The sequence below is a fragment of the Amblyraja radiata genome, chromosome 9 (assembly GCF_010909765.2).
Source record: "Amblyraja radiata isolate CabotCenter1 chromosome 9, sAmbRad1.1.pri, whole genome shotgun sequence".
NCBI lineage: Eukaryota > Metazoa > Chordata > Chondrichthyes > Rajiformes > Rajidae > Amblyraja > Amblyraja radiata.
Window position 1 is genome coordinate 28,425,434 of NC_045964.1, and position 19,662 is coordinate 28,445,095.

Here is a 19,662-nt window from a genome sequence, read left to right on the forward strand (position 1 = left end):
AGATGAAAATTGGATTCAACATTGATTGATAATTCTGAAATAGTTTAGTCTGATATTAAGGTGACTACAAAATAAAACATATTTTGATAACATCTTAAATCAAAATTAACCCTCAATGTAGATTTCACAATCTGATACTATAACTGACTGGTAAGCAGTGGATACAAGGAACTGCAGATGCTGGTTTACAAAAAAAGACATAAAATGCTGGACTAATAAGGGTCCTGACCTGAAATATCACCTACACTGTTCTCCAGAGATGCTGCTTGACCCGCTGAGTTACTCCAGCACTTGGTGTCTTTCTTTGACTGGTAAGAAGTATGTTAAAACACAATTTGTGAATTTGATTAAATCAATAATCAGCTATCGATAAAGAGAAAATACAAAAACATCCCCATCCACAAAAATGGAAAGGACCAAGAGTGCCAAAGAAAAGTCTGAAGTATTCACAACCATGTTCAAGTAGATAGATCAGCGTTCCCCCAAGAACCTTAAACAAGGTCACATGATATCAAGAAAAACCAAGGGCATTCTGTTATCATCAGTAAAACTGGTTGTTTTAATTCTGGATTACTAACTGAATTTATATTCTACAGCTGTGATGCTGAGATTTGAATTCTGATAATTGCAATGTTAATAAAGGCCTCAATGTTCCCGATCCAATAACGTAACCACAGCATCACTGCCATAAATATTAGGTCTGCAGTTAGGAAATATCTCACAATTTCTTCATTGTTGATGGGTCCATGTCTCAGAATTTAACGGCAATGTGGGAATACCTTCAACAGTAGTTCAAGGCAGCAGTGGATCAAGGCAGCAGCACTCCATTACCTTTAAGGGCAATTAAGTAGACAATGAATACTGGCCTTGTTAGCATCCTGATCCTGAAAAATGAATAAGTAGCGATGTTACAAGACTTACCTTCAACGGCGCTGCAGTTCTGCCACTGGCCGTGTGCGCGACTTTGGCGCCTTTGAGGGGGGGGGGGGGCGGGATTAAAAAGCCGTTTTCTCCTGCTTATCGGAGGCGGACTTCCTCGGGCAGCTAGCTGCTGAAGAACAATCGATCGGACTTCCGTTCCCGATTTTTTAATTTATTTAATAGCGAGACAATTTAATAATTGCATTAAAATAAAAAGCAACTTCTGACGCCCTCAACGCCTACAACGTGACGGATCGCATGAACGGGACAAAACAGAATGTAAGTCGTATATTTTACATATAAACCTGCTTCTTGGGATGGCTTTAATCAAATTTTACGGTGCGAAAATGTGATTTGGGCCCCATACGAACCAGCAGTGCTTTTCCTGCCGATATGGGGTTCAAATTCACTGCAAATGCAACGTTCCAATCGATCGCGTTCCAGAAAAACACACTCGCAAGATGATTTAAATGCTTTTTTTTGGACAATCATGTCATAAGAGCATCTAAATCGTCTATATTTTGTGTTATTGTCTACCCATAGTCAATATTTTTAACTAAATATCAGTTTTAGTCCCATGTATTGTGCAAAAAATTTTTTTTTTAATTATATTGAGTGGATGTTTCTAGATTAATTTATGGGAATTAAACATTAAATTCCTTCCATCTGGCATATAAATTCATGACAGTGAGATTTAAAAATCAAGTTATATTGTGAATTCTTGTGTGAATGGGATTAGTTTGTTATTTGGATACTTAGGCTATTTAAAAAAAAATCATTTTCTGAAGAAATGGAATCTACAGGACATTCTTAATGGGAAAGTGTGGGCAGAAAGGCATGTCATGTGTGGTGTGAAGAGCAAACATTTGTAGTTTACAATGCCAAATTTGAAAAGTTGAGGAAAAACAAGGTGTACAGAGTTGCTTATTGGTTACAATCTGAGGAGTATGATGATGCCACTGATTATGATATGCCAATATACCAGCTAGCAAATGATCTTCTCCATAAAGACTTGGTCTATTGCTAAAAATTGTAATTTATTTACCTACCTGTTACGGATTTACAGCATATAATACAATAATATTAAAGTTCTGATCTTGAGAATATCATATTTTTGAATTTTCAAGGCAGTCTGGGTGTTTATTACTATTTCCGTCACAACGGTCAATTTTGTAATTAACTACAATTAGGTAATTAATTAATTATATGCTTTAATTTCAGGTCATCCAAGTAAGATGTTTTATATCTGTTTCAGAATGCTTCAATCTATAATAACTGAAAATTTCATTCAGTTCTCTTGATTTTTAAGAAAGGTATGGGCTTTTGACTGTCCTCGATCACAGCTTTTGTGTTAAGTCAATGAAAAAGCAATAGGGAACAAGATGCTAATTTCCGAGTATGAAAATGGCCATAACATTTTTAATACTGAAGATATGAAAGTGAATTAGGTGTCAAATTAAACTTCTTTTTATGCTTTATCTGATAGGATAAATTGCAGACTTGAATTTTAAAATCTCAAAATGTTGTAACATTGCTAGAATAAGTGAGGCAAAAAGAGAAACCTGATGAGTATGTGTGCTCGTCGAGTTGGAATTTCAATGGGTAGGATGGTCACGGGCTTCAACAGCGGTTGGAACCCAACCATCTTGGATCAGGTATTTCAATGTAATGATTGATTAAATGTCAATTTTGGCCAACAGAAAATGATAATTTCTCAACTCATTCAAAGAAATTTCAAATAATATAAGTAATCAATGCTGAAGTATTTACTTTTAGATCTTCCAAATGAGAAAAAAACTTGCATTCTGTCATTTATACGATTTATTTTGTTCAGATAGGCAGGCAAAGGCAACCAATGACAGAAAAAGTTGCATGTTGCACTCTGATAGCTGTTGAAAGCCATATTGGCCAAGTATGTTAGTCCTTCTGGATTTGAGATCCAGCAACTGTGCAATATGGCTGATAACTGTAAACCTCACATCGACAATATGGCAAGTACTTGATGCCTGGTTTGTTCAATACCTGCCATGTCCCATCTGAATGTGTTTTGGGAATATTTACACTATGGGCAAAGTCCAAAAGACAACAGCAGTGTTTTTTGGTCTCTTGCAGTCTCTGCAAATTCATCACTCTGGCAATTAAACTTCAATTTTCAAACTTGTGCATTACTATATATTATATATAGTATGAAGAAGGGTTTCGGCCCGAAACGTTGCCTATTTCCTTCGCTCCATAGGTGCTGCTGCACCCGCTGAGTTTCTCCAGCTTTTTTGTGAACCTTCGATTTTCCAGCATCTGCAGTTCCTTCTTAAACACATTACTATATATTACATATATATTACATATATAGTAATGCACTGAAGCTGTTCTTCTCTAGAAAGATAGTTTATAGCTCATTTGTTCTAATTTCACAATGACCATTCTGGCATTATGTACACAAAGCACAATTTGAACGGAATGGTTATTTAAAATTTCTTAATGAGAATTTCAAAACCACAGAACATCAGGTTCATCACAGATTTTATTTCTGTAATGCAAATTGTGTTTATGTTTTCATGTTTTATTGCAAACCTACATAGATGAAAATCAAGGTCAAAGGTAATCAATTTACATGAGTTTCTATGCAAACTCTGGTGATTTTGCCAAATTTAAAATATCTGGGTCCTATGGCTTTACATGCTATATGTTATCTTTCGCATGATAAGTTTAAATATACTGCACACAACCATGTAGAAATCCCATTGTTCACATATATATGAAAAATGTATGACAAATAGTGTAGTCTTCCATTCCGTCATTATAATGTGCTTTTCCACCTCTATGGAATTACTCTATGGAGCAATGTCTTCTGGATTTATTAATTATGTTTGAATTCTACAGATGGAAATATATTCTAAGTACATCCAGCATCATGCCTACTCTCTATTTTCATTAACTTATTCTTCCCTCCATTTGGCATTGTCAATTGCATAAAATAACACAAGGTAACACTGTTTCTAGACCTCCACCCCCCACCAGGAGAGTCTTAAAGCCCTCCGTTTCTTCCTCGACCGCAGAACTAACCAATCCCCGTCTACTAATACTCTCCTCCACCTAGCGGAGCTGGTCCTTACCCTCAACAACTTTTCTTTTGACTCCTCCCATTTCCTCCAAATCCAAGGCGTAGCTATGGGCACGCGCATGGGCCCCAGCTATGCCTGCCCCTTTGTTGGGTTCGTCGAACAATCCTTGTTCGAGGCGTACAGTGGCCCTATCCACAAACTCTACCTCCGCTACATAGACAACTGCATTGGTGTTACCTCCTGCACCCAGGCAGAACTCACTGACTTTATCCATTTCACCACTAATTTTCATCCGGCACTCAAATTCACCGGGACCATTTCCGACATCTCCCTACCATGTCTAGACCTCACCATCTCCATCGCAGGTAACAGACAACTGACCAACATCTACTACAAACCCACTGACTCCCATGGCTATCTGGACTACACTTCTTCCCACCTTGCTTCCTGTAATGACTCTATCCCCTACTCCCAATTCCTCCGTCTCTGCCGCATCTGCACCCAGGATGAGGTGTTCCAGACCAGGGTATCGATGTCCTCATTCTTTAGGGAACAGGGGGTTCCCCTCTTCTATTATAGATGAGGCTCTCACCAGGGTCTCCTCTTTATCCCGCAGCTCCGCTCTCACTCCCCATCCCCCTACACGTAACAAGGACAGTCTGCCCCGGTCCTCACCATCCACCCTATCAGCCGTCGCATACTTTAAAAAAAAAATTTTTAATTTTAATTTGTTTATAGGGACAGTGCATATTAATGAACATTTGCATGTAAATATGCGAGATTGTAGCCAATCAGTAGCTAATTTCCGTCTCTAGTCCCAGGCAAAGGTAGGTGAAGTGTCTTGCCCAAGGACACAACGACAGTACACACTCCAAGCAGGATTCGAACCGGCCACCTTCAGGTTGCCAGCCGAACACTTAGCCCATTGTGCCATCTGTCGTCCTACAACATATAATCCTCCGACATTTTCGCTACCTCCAACGGGATCCCACCACTGGTCACATCATCCCATCTCCTCCCCTTTCTGCTTTCCGCAGAGACCATTCCCTCCGTAACTTCCTGGTCAATTTGTTCCTTCCCACCCAAACCACCCCCTATGTACCTGCATTCCTAGATCCCTCTGCTCCACAACATTTCTCAGGGCCCTGTCATTCATAGTGAAGGTATGCCCTGGCTTGACCTCCCAAAATGCAACACATTACACTTATCTGCATTAAACTCCCATTGTTATTCTTCAGCACACTTGCCTAGCTGATCAAAATCCTGCTGTAACTTATAACCATCTTCACTATCTACGATACCACCTACATTAGTGCCATCTGCAAACTTACTTCTCATCCCTTGTACGTTGTTTGATATAAACCAAAAACAGCAATGGGACCCAGCACTAATCCCTGAAGCACACCACTTGTCACAGACTAATATCCGAAAAACAAAACCTTTCACCATCACTCTCTGCTTCCTTCCATGATGTCAATTCCCTATACAATTAACTAGCTCTCCCTGGATCCCATGCTATCGAATCTTCCAGAGTCGCCTACCAAGCAGAGCCTTACTGAAGCCCATATAGACAAAGTCTACAGTTTAACTGCCGTCAATCTTTTTGGTTACTCAATCTGATTCATAAGACATGATCTCCCATATAAAAAACCGTGCTGACCATCCCTAATCAGCCCGTCTAACCAAATTACATCTTATCCCCGAGAATTCACTCCAGTAACTTGCATACAGCTTAAAGGTATTACATTTTGGTAAACCAATATTTCAATAAGGGGATCGAGATAAATGGCATTAGGGCATCTAGTTTGTAGATCACAATAAATTACTAAATCTCTTAGGATGCAACATTCTATCATAAGATATTGAGAACTTCAATAAAATAAGCCTTTTGTAGTTCAAGGGTCATCACTGATTTTAAAGACTGAGAATAGCATGTGCCAAGAAGGTTGTATTTTTCTTGTAAAAACATCAGGGAAATGAGTGTACGATGGCAAGAATAAAAAAGGTGAGCTCAGATGAACTGGGTAAACATGGGTTATGCTTACCCGAGGTGAGAAAATTAATGGATGTTTATAATATTGAAGAAAATTAGGGAAATTATGAGAGGAGACAAGAACATTTTGTCCTGGAACAAAACAACAATTTTAAAATTAGAATTTAATGAATAGTTTGTATTGCTGCACATTTCTTTTCAAACCTTAGGGCATCCCTAATCTTTCACCCTTGCTTTCACTCTCCATCCCCTTCCCCTTCCTCCCACTAGTGTTACTGTCTTCGCCTACATTCTATCTTTGTCCCGCCCCCACCCCTGACATCAGTCTGAATAAGGGTCTCGACCCGAAACGTCGCCCATTTCTTCTCTCTGGAGATGCTGCCTCACCCGCTGAGTTACTCCAGCATTTTGTGTCTACTTCGATTTAAACCAGCATCTGCAGTTCTTTCTTACACTGCTGACTGGCGACTACAACATCGTGGATCTGTGGGGTCTGCGGAGCGTCCAGCCACGGCAGCGCTGACTTTAAACACCACGGAGCCTGGGATCTTTCACCGAGATCGCTAGTGTTAGAGCTCTGACCAGCGCGGCCTGTGGACTTCGGAAGCCGCGGTCTCCGGTAGCAAGCGGCCATTTCGGAACTCCAAGCCGCTGAAGAATGTTCTTCCGACGCCGGAGTTACATCATTCCTGCTAGAGGGCCTGAAACATTGGGCTGCCGTAGCGGCGACTGCGGAGGCCTCAATAGGCCCCGATCATGGGTGAACATAGAGGAAGTGGACTGAACTTTGCTGCCTTCCCTCACAGTGGGAAACATTGTGGGGGGATGTTTTTATGTTTAACTAGACTAAGTGGGACCCGTTGGGTCCCATGTTCACACGAGAGGGCTGGTCCCCCAACGCAATATTCCACCTCTCCACCAATTCCCATATTGGTAGCCAGTGGGGGGAGGCTTTCTGGAGCGCTAGTATGGGTGTTGTGAGCTGAAGGGACTGGTTTCCAGAGGGCTAGTATGGACATTGAGGGCCGAATGGATTCTTGGGCTGGTAGCTCAGTCACTCAAGCCTGGTGTGTTGGCAGCTCACTCACTCACGGCTGGAGGGCTGGCAGTTGACTCACGGCTATTCCTTGAAATTCCATTTCAAGCAGGGTGCAAGGCCACCAAATTCAAGTGCAGTTTCCTACCACTTCAAGCAGGGTGCAAGGCCACCAAATTCAAATGCAGTTTCCTACCACTTCAAGCAGGGTGCAAGGCCATCAAATTCAAGTGCAGTTTCCTACCACTTCAAGCAGGGTGCAAGGCCACCAAATTCAAGTGCAGTTTCCTACTACTTCAAGCAGGGTGCAAGGCCACCAAATTCGAGTGCAGTTTCATACCACTTCAAGCAGGGTGCAAAGCCACCAAAGACAGAGAGTCGTGACCTCCCCCTCCCCCATCTTGCAGAGACTGAGCCACGCACACACGTCCGGGTTTTATAGTCCCCTCCCCTCCCACCGGAAGGGGCATGGCCTACACGGCATGATTGACAGGAGAGAGAATCTCAACATTTTTTAAACACTAATAACTCATCGCTAATCACTAATTTTTCATCGATGGGAAAAATCCTCGGCACCTGATGAACGGAGGGGGACTCTGAGTAAGATGGCCAAAAATCACAGCCGTACGTGGTAGCGTTATTTCTAAAATCAATACACAGCGCAAACAGGAAGTGGTCAAGATTAGACTTTTAATTATATAGATGTTAAATTATTTAATGTTGTGTTTATTTTATTGGTGTGCTGCAATGGCAACTCAAATTTCACTACACCAATTGGTATATGTGACAATAAATGTTCTTTGTCCTTTGTCCACCTAATCTTTCACAGTTCTTTTGAAGCCTACCCATTGTTCTAATGCAGCGGACAGGCCAGAATTCTATGTTGCCTTGGGTACAAGTCCAATGGCTGACACACTATTGTACGCAATACCAACTGTCAAAATAACAGTTACTCAAAATAGCAAAGGTAGTAAAGTATCACATTTAATCTCTGTTTTGGGTGAAAACAATAAAAGAAAATGAACAATTCAAGGAACATTTATCCATAAATTTGCCATTTCTGTGAAGTTAAAAAGGCATTGAAAGCCCACATACATACATCAATGATTCCAGACACAAATCCCAAATTCAAGGGTTCTTATTGCGTAAAATATACTAAATCTGAAGGCAACTATCACCTGGAATTATAGATCAAAGCATTTACAAATTAAGTAGTTTCATGCCTACATATGGGAGATTGACAATAGACAATAGGTGCAGGAGTAGGTCATTCGGCCCTTCGAGCCAGCACCACCATTCACTGTGATCATGGCTGATCATCCACATTCGATACCCCGCTCCTGCCTTCTCACCATATCCCCTTGACTCCACTATCTTTAAATAGCAATGTTACAAAATTTTGAGATTTTAAAAATCAAGTCTGTAATTTATCCCATCAGATAAAACATAAAAAGAAGTTTAATTTGATACCTAATTCACTTTCATATCTTCAGTATTAAAAAAGTTATGGCCATTTTCATACTCGGAAATAAGCATCTTGTTTAACAATGGGAGTTTAATAAGCTTTGCTTTTCCATTGACTGAACACAAAAGCTGTGATCGAGGACAGTCAAAAGCCTATAACTTTATTAAAAATTAAGAGAACTGAAAGAAATGTTCAGTTATTATAGATTGAAGCATTCTGAAACAAATATCAAACAATCTTACTTAGATGACTTGAAATTAATGCACATAATTAGTTAGTTACCTAATTGTAGCTTATTACAAAATTCAATTACTAGATCTAAACATCTATCAATTTCTTAAGAATAGATTAACATTTTTAAATAGCCTAAGTGTCCAAATAACATTCACACAAGAATTCACAATAAAACATGTTTTTAAAATCTCATTGTCATGGATTTATAGGCCAAATGGAAGGAATTTAATGTTTAATACCTGTAAATTAATGGCCATTTAAATCAACTTGCGAGTTGATTTTACTGGAACGGGACCATTTGGAACGTTGAGGTTGTGGTGATTTATACCCCCAGATCGGCATGCCGGTTCGTATACATAAAAATAAACGACTTTCTTTTACCTGTCACCTACATGAAATCCGTCCCCGTTGTCGGCGTTTACGGCTTTAGAAGCCGATTTTAAAATGACTCCAGCGTTGAAATTGTCGGGCGAATTAAAAAAAAAAAGACACAGAACCGACGTTGGAACGATTCTTCAGCAAACGCTTGGACAAGGTAAGAGAAAATCGCGTTTTAACCCCGCCCCCCCTCAAACGCGCCAAAATCGCGCACACGGCCAGTGGCAGAACTGCAGCGCTGCTGAAGGTAAGTATTGCAACATACCTACTTTAAGAACTCTATCTAACTCTCTCTTGAAAGCAAACAGAGAATTGGCCTCCACTGCCTTCTGAGGCAGAGAATTCCACAGATTCACAACTCTCTGGGTGAAAAAGTTTTTCCTTATCTCCGTTCTAAATGGCCTACCCCTTATTCTTAAACTGTGGCCCCTGGTTCTGGACTCCCCCAACATTGGGAACATGTTTCCTGCCTCTAACATGTCCAATCCCTTAATAATCTTATATGTTTCAATAAGATCCCTTCTCACCCTTCTAAATTCCAGAGTATACAAGCCCAGCCGCTCCATTGTATCAGCATGACAGTCCCGCCATCCTGGGAATTAACCTCGTGAACCTAAGCTGCACTCTCTCAATGGCAAGAATGATCATCCTCAAATTTGGAGAACAAAACTGCACACAATACTCCAGGTGTGGTCTCACTAGGGCCCTCTTTGTTCCAATACTTAACTCCTCTTGTTATGAAGGCCAACATGCCATTAGCTTTCTTCACTGCCTGCTGTACCTGCATGCTTACTTTCAGTGACTGATGAACAAGGACCACCAGATCTCTTTGTACTTCCCCCTTTCCCAACTTGACATCATTCAGATAATAATCTCCCTACCTCCTCCTCCATAATTGGAGGAGGAGCCATCTTGGGAAACGGCTACTAACCAGCAGCCGTCCGTTTAATTCATTTTTTCCCCAGTTTTTAGTTAGTTTTGTTTGTCGTTTTTTCGGAGAAATAGACTTCTTATTGTGGGGGGAAGGAGGTAACCTTACTTCTAGGTCCCTACCTGGTCGGTGAGGCAGCTTTTTCTCTGGGCTGCCCGTCGACCTGTCCTCATGGCCTACCAGCGGGCTTGGAGCGCCGTTTCCTGGTGGGGACCGCCCAGCACCTCGGCTTCGGTGGCGGCACAGCGCTGGAGCGCCATCGCGGAGCGGAGCGGGCGATGCCTTGCCTGGGTCGCCGCGCTGGAGCTCCGGTGAGCTGGACCGCCGAGAGCAACACCTCCGGGCTGCGGGTCTGCGGAGCGGAGCGGGCGGTGCCGACATTAACATCGGGAGCCTGGGAGCTCCAACTCGGTGCGTCCTTGTCGGCTTCGGAAGCCGACAATCCCCTGCTAGGAAGCGGCAGTTCCAGGTGGCCCAGCCGCTGTGAGGACTCTCCTGACGCCGGGGCAAGACCACCCGGCTAGAATGGCCAGGAACATCGGGCCTCCGTTGAGGCAACAGCGGTGGCCTTAATAGGCCTGACTTTTGGGAGAACTGGTGTTGGGGGCTGGACTTTTGTGCCTTCCCCCACAGTGGTAACCACTGTGGGGGGATGATTTTTCTGTCTGTAAGGTACTTTGTTAGTCTGTGTCCATGATGGCTGTCGGAAGAGAGAGTGGACGCTGGCGCGCTTTCTATCTTTAATTTGTGTATTGATTATGTCCTTATTATTTATTTTTCTCCGACTATATGTTTTTTTTTCTCTTCTGTTTAATCTTTGTAAGGTGACCTTGAGATTTGAAAGGCGCCCGAAAATAAAATGTATTATTATTATTATTACCTGTTTTTGCCGCCAAAATGGATAACCTCACATTTATCCACATTAAACTGCATCTGCCCACACACCTGTCGAAGTCACCCTGCATCCTCATAGCATAAAGATAATTTTTATTTTCCTCCAATTTTCTCTGTCCACCGTTCCACTTGGCAATGGAATTAGTTATAGTTTGCTCTGTTGAAGATATCACATAGCCACAACAGACTGAACAGCCTCCTTCTGCACAGTAAATTTCTGTTCTATTAATTTCTTACTTTTGCTTTACTGATCTATTTTTTTAATTTTCATACCACCTCACTACTTTTTGCAGGATATACATAACATTTTACCTATTTGTTTATATACATCTTAGCGGGCATTTCACCTTCAAGATTGAATAGCTAATTTCTTATATTCTTGCAAATAAACATTTCAGTAGATCAGTTTTATAATGATTCCAGCTTCTCTGTACTTGTTTATTGATTTTTACCTTCAAATTTCTTAATGCATCACCACCCTTGTCATAAATAGTTAATCCATATATTTGCTGGATTTTCATCATTCAAGGGGGTTGCATTCGTAGAAAATGTGTGATTTTCCATAATGTAATGCTGTGTCATTTGCACATGCATCAAGGAATGAGTGTTGAAAAAAACCGCTATTTATTTATGGAATTTTTTTCGCCCCCCACAGATTCAATGAGAACAAATTTTATTCCTTACCTCAAATTTTTGGGAAGTGATGTGGGAATTCTGCAAATGTGGATTTTTGTTATCTGAACAGCCGTAACACAGGCTTTATCTGTACTGCATAATTCTCGTCCCATGTACCTACCTCTCCCCCACCCTAGTCATCGTACTAGTTCCACTGTTCGCATCCATGTATCTGTTCATTATCATCTCTTCCACAGCCAACAATGGGACATTATGGGCTCCACCCATCCTTGGTCATCTGTTGCCGGCCCAGCCTTGTTCTGGCCTTTTCTTACCTCCAGTTCCCTCCCCTTTTATTTCAGTCTGAAGAAGGGTCCCGACCCGAAACTTCACCCATCCATTTTCTCCAAAGATCCTGCTCAACCCGCTGAGTTACACCAGCACTTTGTGTCTTATCTTTGCATATTTCCCAATTCTGTTAACAATTTCTCAGCAAATGAAGCAGCCATGCACACAGCATGACTTAGGGTGCATTAATTGGTGCCATGTGATATTAGTGCCACAAAAGTTCGAGACGATGACTACTCCAACATTAAAGAGTCTAACCACTTACTTTTGCCATCACCATTGCAGAGATCCCACCATCAACATCCTAAAGATCACCATGAAGCAGAAATTCAACTGACAAGTCACATGAATACAATGAAGTCAAGAACAGTTCAGAGGCTAGGTATCCTGCAGTGATTGATTCACTTCCTCACACCCCTAACTATTTCCACAATCTACAAAGTTCAAGTCAGAACCATGATGAATTTCGATTGTCTGGGTTAGTGCAGGTCCAACAACAATCAAGAAGCTAATTACCATGCATGATAAAGCAGCCCACGTGATTGTTACTCTCTTTATCATTCTAAACATGTATTTGCTCAATTCGCAGTGCACAGTGAAATCATTTACAAAATGCCCTGCAGTTAATTTGCTGAGGCTACTCTGACTAAATTTCTATGAACTACAAACTATTCCACCATCAGGGACAAGCGTTCAGGTTCATAGGAACATCATCACCTGCAAGCTCCTCTTGACGTGGGAATGTTGTGCTGTTCATACATTGTTGCAGGGTAGAAAACTTTAAACTACCTCCCCAAAAGTATTGTGTAGTATCTTCACTAAGTATACAGTTGTTCAAAATGGCGGCCCACCATCACCTTCTCAAGAACAATTTGGGATGGACAATAAATTTTGGTCTTGCCAGTGATGCCTGATTAAAAAACAGTATGGATAAAATGAAGGACATGAGCAGCAAAGTTATGGAAGACCGCGGGGGACAGTGGGCTATCGAAGAATACATTGAAATGGGGGTAATAAAGCATGGATAAATACTTCAGTAAATGAACTATGGCATAGTCCATGTTGGATAATGTTCCATGACAGATTTGATAAAGAGAGGACAGAGAACTGTCAACAAATTAGGTGATTATAGAGACCATGAAGGATGGTTGGGTGGTCAGCATCATAGTGGAGAAAGTGTTGAGGGAACCTAGAGCTGGAATAAGGATATAGCAATGAGAGCTCACAGAGGTTATAGTACAGTACATAAACTAATATGAACTCCAGGCACAGTGGCACAGCAGTAGAGTTGCTGCCTTACTGCGCCAGAAACTCAGGTTAGATCCTGACTACGGGTCCTGTCTGTACGGTGTTTGTACATTGTCCCTGTAACCGTGTGGGTTTTCTCCTGGTGCTCTGGTTTTCTCCCACACTCCAAAGATGTGCAGGTTTGTAGGTTAATTGGCTCGGGTAAAAATTGTAAATTGTTCTTCGGTGTAGGATAGTGCTAGTGTACAGGAGTTATCGCTGGTCGGCAAGGATTCGGTGGGCCGAAGGGCCTGTCTCCAAGCCGTATCTCTAATGTCTAAAGTCTAAAGGATGCGAGGTGCATTAGAAATTTTCCTGAGAGAGGTGTGCTGTGGAAGCAAGCGGCAGAGGTAGTTGAATGAATGGTTTCACCCTTTCCTTGCACATTTTGGACATGAATGTGGAATAGGCAATAGAAAAATAGTAGGAAGTTTATTTGTGATTCTGCTGGTAACTGCCTAGGGGCTTTCTAGGGGGCGCCGTTTAGTATGGCAGCCACGCCTGCAGCTGTTCGTCCTTTCATTCGTTTTTAAATTTTTAGTCTGTCAAAAAGTTTTGTTTTGGAGGTCTTTTAGTCTTTTTATCTGGGGGATGGGGGGTGAGGGGGAACTGTTTTTCTCAGTCATTACCTAGTCGAGGATGCGTCTGTCCTCTGAGCCGCATTTTCGCCTCCTCGCGGCCTACCATCCGGATTGGAGCGGCCTTTTCCTGCCGGAGACCGGCCAGAGCTTCAGTTTCAGCAGCGGCACAGCACTGAAGTACCATCGCTGAGCGGGCGATGCCTTACTGGGGTTGCTGTGTTGGAGCTGCGGAGTGCTGGGACTGCCGACTTTAACACCGTGGAGCTGTGATCTGCGGAGCTTCCAGCCGCGGGCGGCACTGACTTTAATAATGCAGGGCCCTGGGATCTTTCGCCGAGGATTGCCGTGTTGGAGCTCCGTCCAGCTCAGCCTGTGGACTTCGGGAGCCGTGGTCTCCGGTAGGAAGCGGCTGATTCGGAACTCCAAGCCGCTGAATGTGTTCTTCCGACGCCGGAGTTCCATCATGCGGCGAGAGGGCCCGAACATCGGGCCGCTGTTGCGGCGACTGTGGAGGCCTCAATAGGCCCCGACCAAGGGTGAACAAAGAGGAAGATGACTGAACTTTATTGCCTTCCCTCACAGTGGGAAACGTTGATTCCACTGTGTGGGGATGTTTATGTTAAATTCTATCATGTGTGTGTTCTTTTTATTCGTATGGCTGTATGGTAACTCAATTTTTAATGCACTAATTGGTGCATGTAACAATAAATGTAAACTTGAACTAATGTTAGCTAATTAGAATGCAGTCCTTCTCTAAATATTTGGGGTATCTCCCAAGTCTTACACACTTGTGCCAAAACTTTCTAGATACAGTATGCCCCTTCATAGAGAGTGACTGTACTCAACATCAGTCAAAAGAAACTCAACCAGTGTTGACTTTTCAACAGTTTGTCTGATTGTGGCAATATGTCACTTTCCAGGATGACAGAAATATCAAAATCATAAGCTGTGATGATCACTCTTGAGTTAGTGATATCGTGCATTAATGATATTTCTTTGTAAATTCAAAATATTTGTTGGTAAGACAAGCTGAAAATGCGACTACTTGAGTGTGTAGAAAGGAACTGCAGATGCTGGTATATACTGAAATGCTAGAGTAACTCAGCAGGTCAGGCACAAAGTGCTAGAGTAACTCAGCAGGTCAGACAGTATCCCTGGAGAACAAGGATGGGAGACGTTTCAGGTCAGGTCCCGACCCGAGACGTCACCCATACATTTTCTCCAGAGATGTTGCCTGATCCACCTAGTTACTCCAGCACATTATCTACAGCTACTACTTGCCAATGAGCAAATACTACAAAAACAAAAAGAGAAAATGTTTATTGCTTTCAAACCCAGCTATCCCAAACTAGCAATGACACAATCTGGTTAAATGTTTCAAACCAACTTTTTCAAATACATTGACGACTGCTTTGGTGCCACCTCCTGCACCCACACACAACTGACTGACTTCATCCACTTCACCACCAACTTCCATCCGGCACTCCAATACACCTGGACGATTTCAGACACTTCCCTACCATTCCTTGACCTCACCATCTCCATCGCAGGGGACAGACTCCTGACCGACATACATTATAAACCCACTGACTCACATGGCTATCTGGACTACACGTCTTCCCACCCTGCCCCCTGTAAAGACTCCATCCCCTACTCCCAATTCCTCCGCCTACGCCGCATCTGTTCCCAGGATGAGACATTTCATACCAGGGCATCGGAAATGTCCTCGTTCTTCAGGGAACGGGGATTCCCCTCCGCCACCATAGATGAGGCTCACACCAGGGTCTCATCCATACCCCGTAACGCTGCTCTCTCTCCCCATCCCCGCACACGCAACAAGGGCAGAGTCCCTCTGGTCCTCACCTTTCACCCCACCAGCCGGCAAATACAACACATAATCCTCCGCCATTTCCGCCACCTCCAACGTGACCCCACCACTCGCCACATCTTCCCATCTCCCCCCATGTCTGCCTTCCGCAAAGACCGCTCCCTCCGCAACTCCCTCGTCAATTCTTCACTTCCCTCCCGCACCACCCCCTCCCCGGGCACTTTCCGTTGCAACCGCAAGAAATGCAACACCTGTCCCTTCACCTCCCCCCTCGACTCCATTCAAGGTCCCAAGCAGTCGTTCCAGGTGCGACAAAGGTTCACCTGTATCTCCTCCAACCTCATCTACTGCATCCGCTGCTCTAGATGTCAGCTGATTTACATCGGTGAGACCAAGCGTAGGTTGGGCGACCGTTTCGCCGAACACCTCCGCTCAGTCCGCAATAACCTACCTGATCTCCCGGTGGCTCAGCACTTCAACTCCCCCTCCCATTCCCAATCCGACCTCTCTGTCCTGGGTCTCCTCCATTGCCAGAGTGAGCACCAGCGGAAATTGGAGGAACAGCACCTCATATTCCGTCTGGGGTCCTTGCGTCCCCTTGGCATCAACATTGAATTCTCCCAATTTGGCTAGCCCGTGCTTTCCCCTCCCCCCCTCCCCTTCCTTCACCCTCTAGCTGTCTCCTCCCATCCGCCCGCCCTCGGGCTCCTCCTCCTCCTCCCTTTGTCCTTCTTTCTTTCCCCACCCCCTATCAGTCTGAAGAAGGGTTTCGGCCCGAAACGTCGCCTATTTCCTTCGCTCCATAGATGCTGCTGCACCCGCTGAGTTCCCCCAGCAATTTTGTGTACCTTTTTCAAATAACTTCCAGCTGCTATTTAAAAATATATTTATATTAAAGACACAAACATTATATAATTCCCTGCCCTTTTCCATGCATTCATTTATGGCACATCTTTAATAATTGTTACACTCAATGCATTTTTGGGACAATACAAATGGTACAACAAAAGAAGATATATGGTGTGGCAAGGTGAGTCAGCACAGATTCTTTTCAAGACAAAACCAGCTAACCCTCTCCTCTGCCCTGTTCCCACAGCATGCTAATCTCTCCAGAGATGCTGCTTGTCCCACTGAGGTACTCCAGCTTTTTGTGTCTATCTTCGGTTTAAACCAGCATCTGCATTTTCTTCCTACACATGCTAATCCTTTACTCTCGCGTACTTATCCAGCTCCCAATTGAATACTATAATTCAATCTACCTCTCACTACTATCCCCAACAGTGTATTCCAGACCGTAACCATTCAATGTGCAAAAAAAATCTGTTACAAAGGGTAAGGGGAACTAATAACCTAGGGTATACTGAGCAGAGAATAGCAGATCCGTTTGATTGTGACCACAATTGTCACAGCTTCATAATGGTTCTTCCAATGCAATTTTCTACCTTATCAATCATGTGTAAAATATAACAACTGGAAAATACGCACATGTCACAACTTTATGATCGGTTGGATGCTTGTAAACCTGCAGAAACTTACCAACTGGTACCTCCAAAATAATGTCAGGTGTTTTGTCATAGCCTTTAGTGCGCAGTTGATCTTCATCTGGCCAAAATAAAATTTGAAAAAAAAAGTGAATATTGAAGTTAAAGGTAAAACATGAATATTTAGGTAAATATCTAAAACATACGAAGAAGATACATCAAAGCAGAAACAAAATGTTCTTGCTACATCCAGCTTTTTTTCGCAATAAGAAAAACAGCTGATTTATTGAATGAAATTAAAGACAGGTATGAACAGCTTATTAAACCTCCAAAGTACATATTCAAGTAATTTGTGTGGAATTGTATTATGATACTTTGGAAATAAAATATTAATCTTGGCTGCTTCTTGTCTTTTTCCCCAGGGTGTGACTTTTAGGTTAAAACACAGGAAGATTACAGTGCTCAACATTGAATGAATTTGCTTAATTTTGCAACATTATCCTCACTGAGACAAATTGCTAATATCCACATTGTCCAGGTGATACTGTGCACCTGAGAGCAGAAACAGAAAAATCTCTCATTAAGTTTTGGAAAATAGCCAAATAAAATAAATAACATCTCTTTAATGAAGGTTCTCAGAACCTGAGGGATATAAACTGGAAAGCCATTCTTAGGCACCTTTTGGGCCACTATTACATATCAAAACGCTTCCTCCTATTGACTCAATAGTGGTACGATAGAAAATGACGTATTTTTACAAAACATTATCTTTTGCATTCACAATTCTAAGAATACAGAAGCATGCAAGTCTATATACTGTTTAAATATAAAAATATTTGCAACTGGAAATTGTCATTATGCTATGTGGTTGTCTGGTCAGTAGAGCGTCCTTGCATCTAAATGCCTCTCTGTTATTATTTCTGCAACACCTGATTTCTCCATTATATTTTGGCTGACCTGGTCATTCAATTCCAGACATGCCTTTCTGTCTTCACCCAACCTAAACTAATAGCTAAAACAAGTAACAGAGAAGGTTGTGTGGTCTCTCTTAACACCTACTGGGCTGTTGACATTGCGGTACAGCCTACTCTCCTTTTCACATCACCTCTGATTAAAATTAATGGCCCATTTCCACTGCTGGGTAGCCAATTTCCAATCCATTTATCAGTAGAGGACACCACTTTCATGGCTATTGTACTGAAACTCTGACAGTTTTGTTGTCTTGTGACAGAATTCCAAGGTCAAAACAATTTTAAGTTAAATAAATTATAATCATTTAATGTAACTCCTGTGTTTTTGAATCAGGAAATATTTAGTATTTGTCATTTTGACATTGCTCCCAGTCAACTTGTGGTACGAATGGTTTGATTGTATTTAATACACTGATGAACTTATGTGTTAAAATGCTAAGATCTTTCCTCTCACCCATCCTCCCGACAACTGTGCAAAAAATTATTTTATGCAGAAAATAATCTCTTTATTATTACACCTATAGGTTTGCAGATTAAAGCATTCTTTGCCACATTATTTCATGCATGACGAAGCCAGGAATTTATATACAACTATATAAATAAGCACTAGTTCCCTGTTTTTCAAGAATACCATGCTGATCGCAACCCGTTTCATTTTGTTTAGTTTATTATTGTCATGTGTGCCCAGGTACAGTGAAAAGCTTTTTGTCGCGTGCTATCCAGTCAAAGAAAAGACCATACATGGTTACAATGACCTCTCGTCTTTGATATTTCCACCGCTGGGAAACAAGTTGTGACTGTCTACTCTATCCATAACCTCTTATGATTTTAGATACTTCTATCCCTGCTCACCTCAACTTCCTATGTTCCAGGAAAACAATCCATGTTTGTCCAACCTCTCCTTATAGCTACTACCTTCTAATCTAGGCAGCATTCGGGTCAACCTCTTCTGCACCTTCTCCAAAGCTTCATAACTTACTTCCTTTCCTTGTGTACTCAAAGCCTATATATGTGTTGCAATTTCATACAACATTGGTTTGGACAGAGCAGTAGTATTGCATCCAATACTGGCCATCAAGTTCTTGAAAAAGGATATCAAGGTCTTGTAAAAGATACATAAATCATTTATTAAGAATTGTTTCAGAGTTGAGGGTTTTCAGTTGGAAGAGTAGACTGAAGAAGCTGAGATTGTTCTTGTCAAGAGATGGTTGAGAGGAGATATGAGAGGGAACGCATTGAAATAAACTCACATGGATTAAGGGTGAAAATTGTTCCCATTGGCAAAGTATTCAAAGAGAACACAGACAATTAGTAAACGATCCACGGCTGAAGTGAGGAAACATGATTTAATGCAGTGAGTGATTATGATTTGGAATAGATTGCCAGCAAGCCTGGTGCTTTCAAATATAATCATAGCTTTCAAAATAGAATTGGATATATATTTGGAAGCAACACCAGGAAAACAGGACTAGGATTGCTCCACAAAGAATCAGTACAGACCTTATGGAAAAAGATTCTACCAATTTTCCGACAGTGCAGAACAATTCTATAAGATCTCTCTTATCTCGCATTACAAAAATGTGTCAACATACCTCTGAACATCTAACTATATGATCATTTTAACACGTCATTGTTTC

At 42.0% G+C, this 19,662-nt stretch overlaps 1 protein-coding gene across 3 annotated transcripts in view; it reads right to left on the reverse strand.

Moving 5' to 3' along the window:
* The window catches only part of cdin1 (CDAN1 interacting nuclease 1), a 175,811-nt gene that overhangs the window by 56,582 nt on the left and 99,567 nt on the right, over window positions 1-19,662 (reverse strand). For all 3 annotated transcript variants that reach the window (XM_033026960.1, XM_033026959.1, XM_033026961.1), the window contains one exon: window positions 17,110-17,175. In XM_033026960.1, coding sequence (XP_032882851.1) covers window positions 17,110-17,175 — 66 coding nt within the window. The remainder of the gene's footprint in view (window positions 1-17,109; window positions 17,176-19,662) is intronic.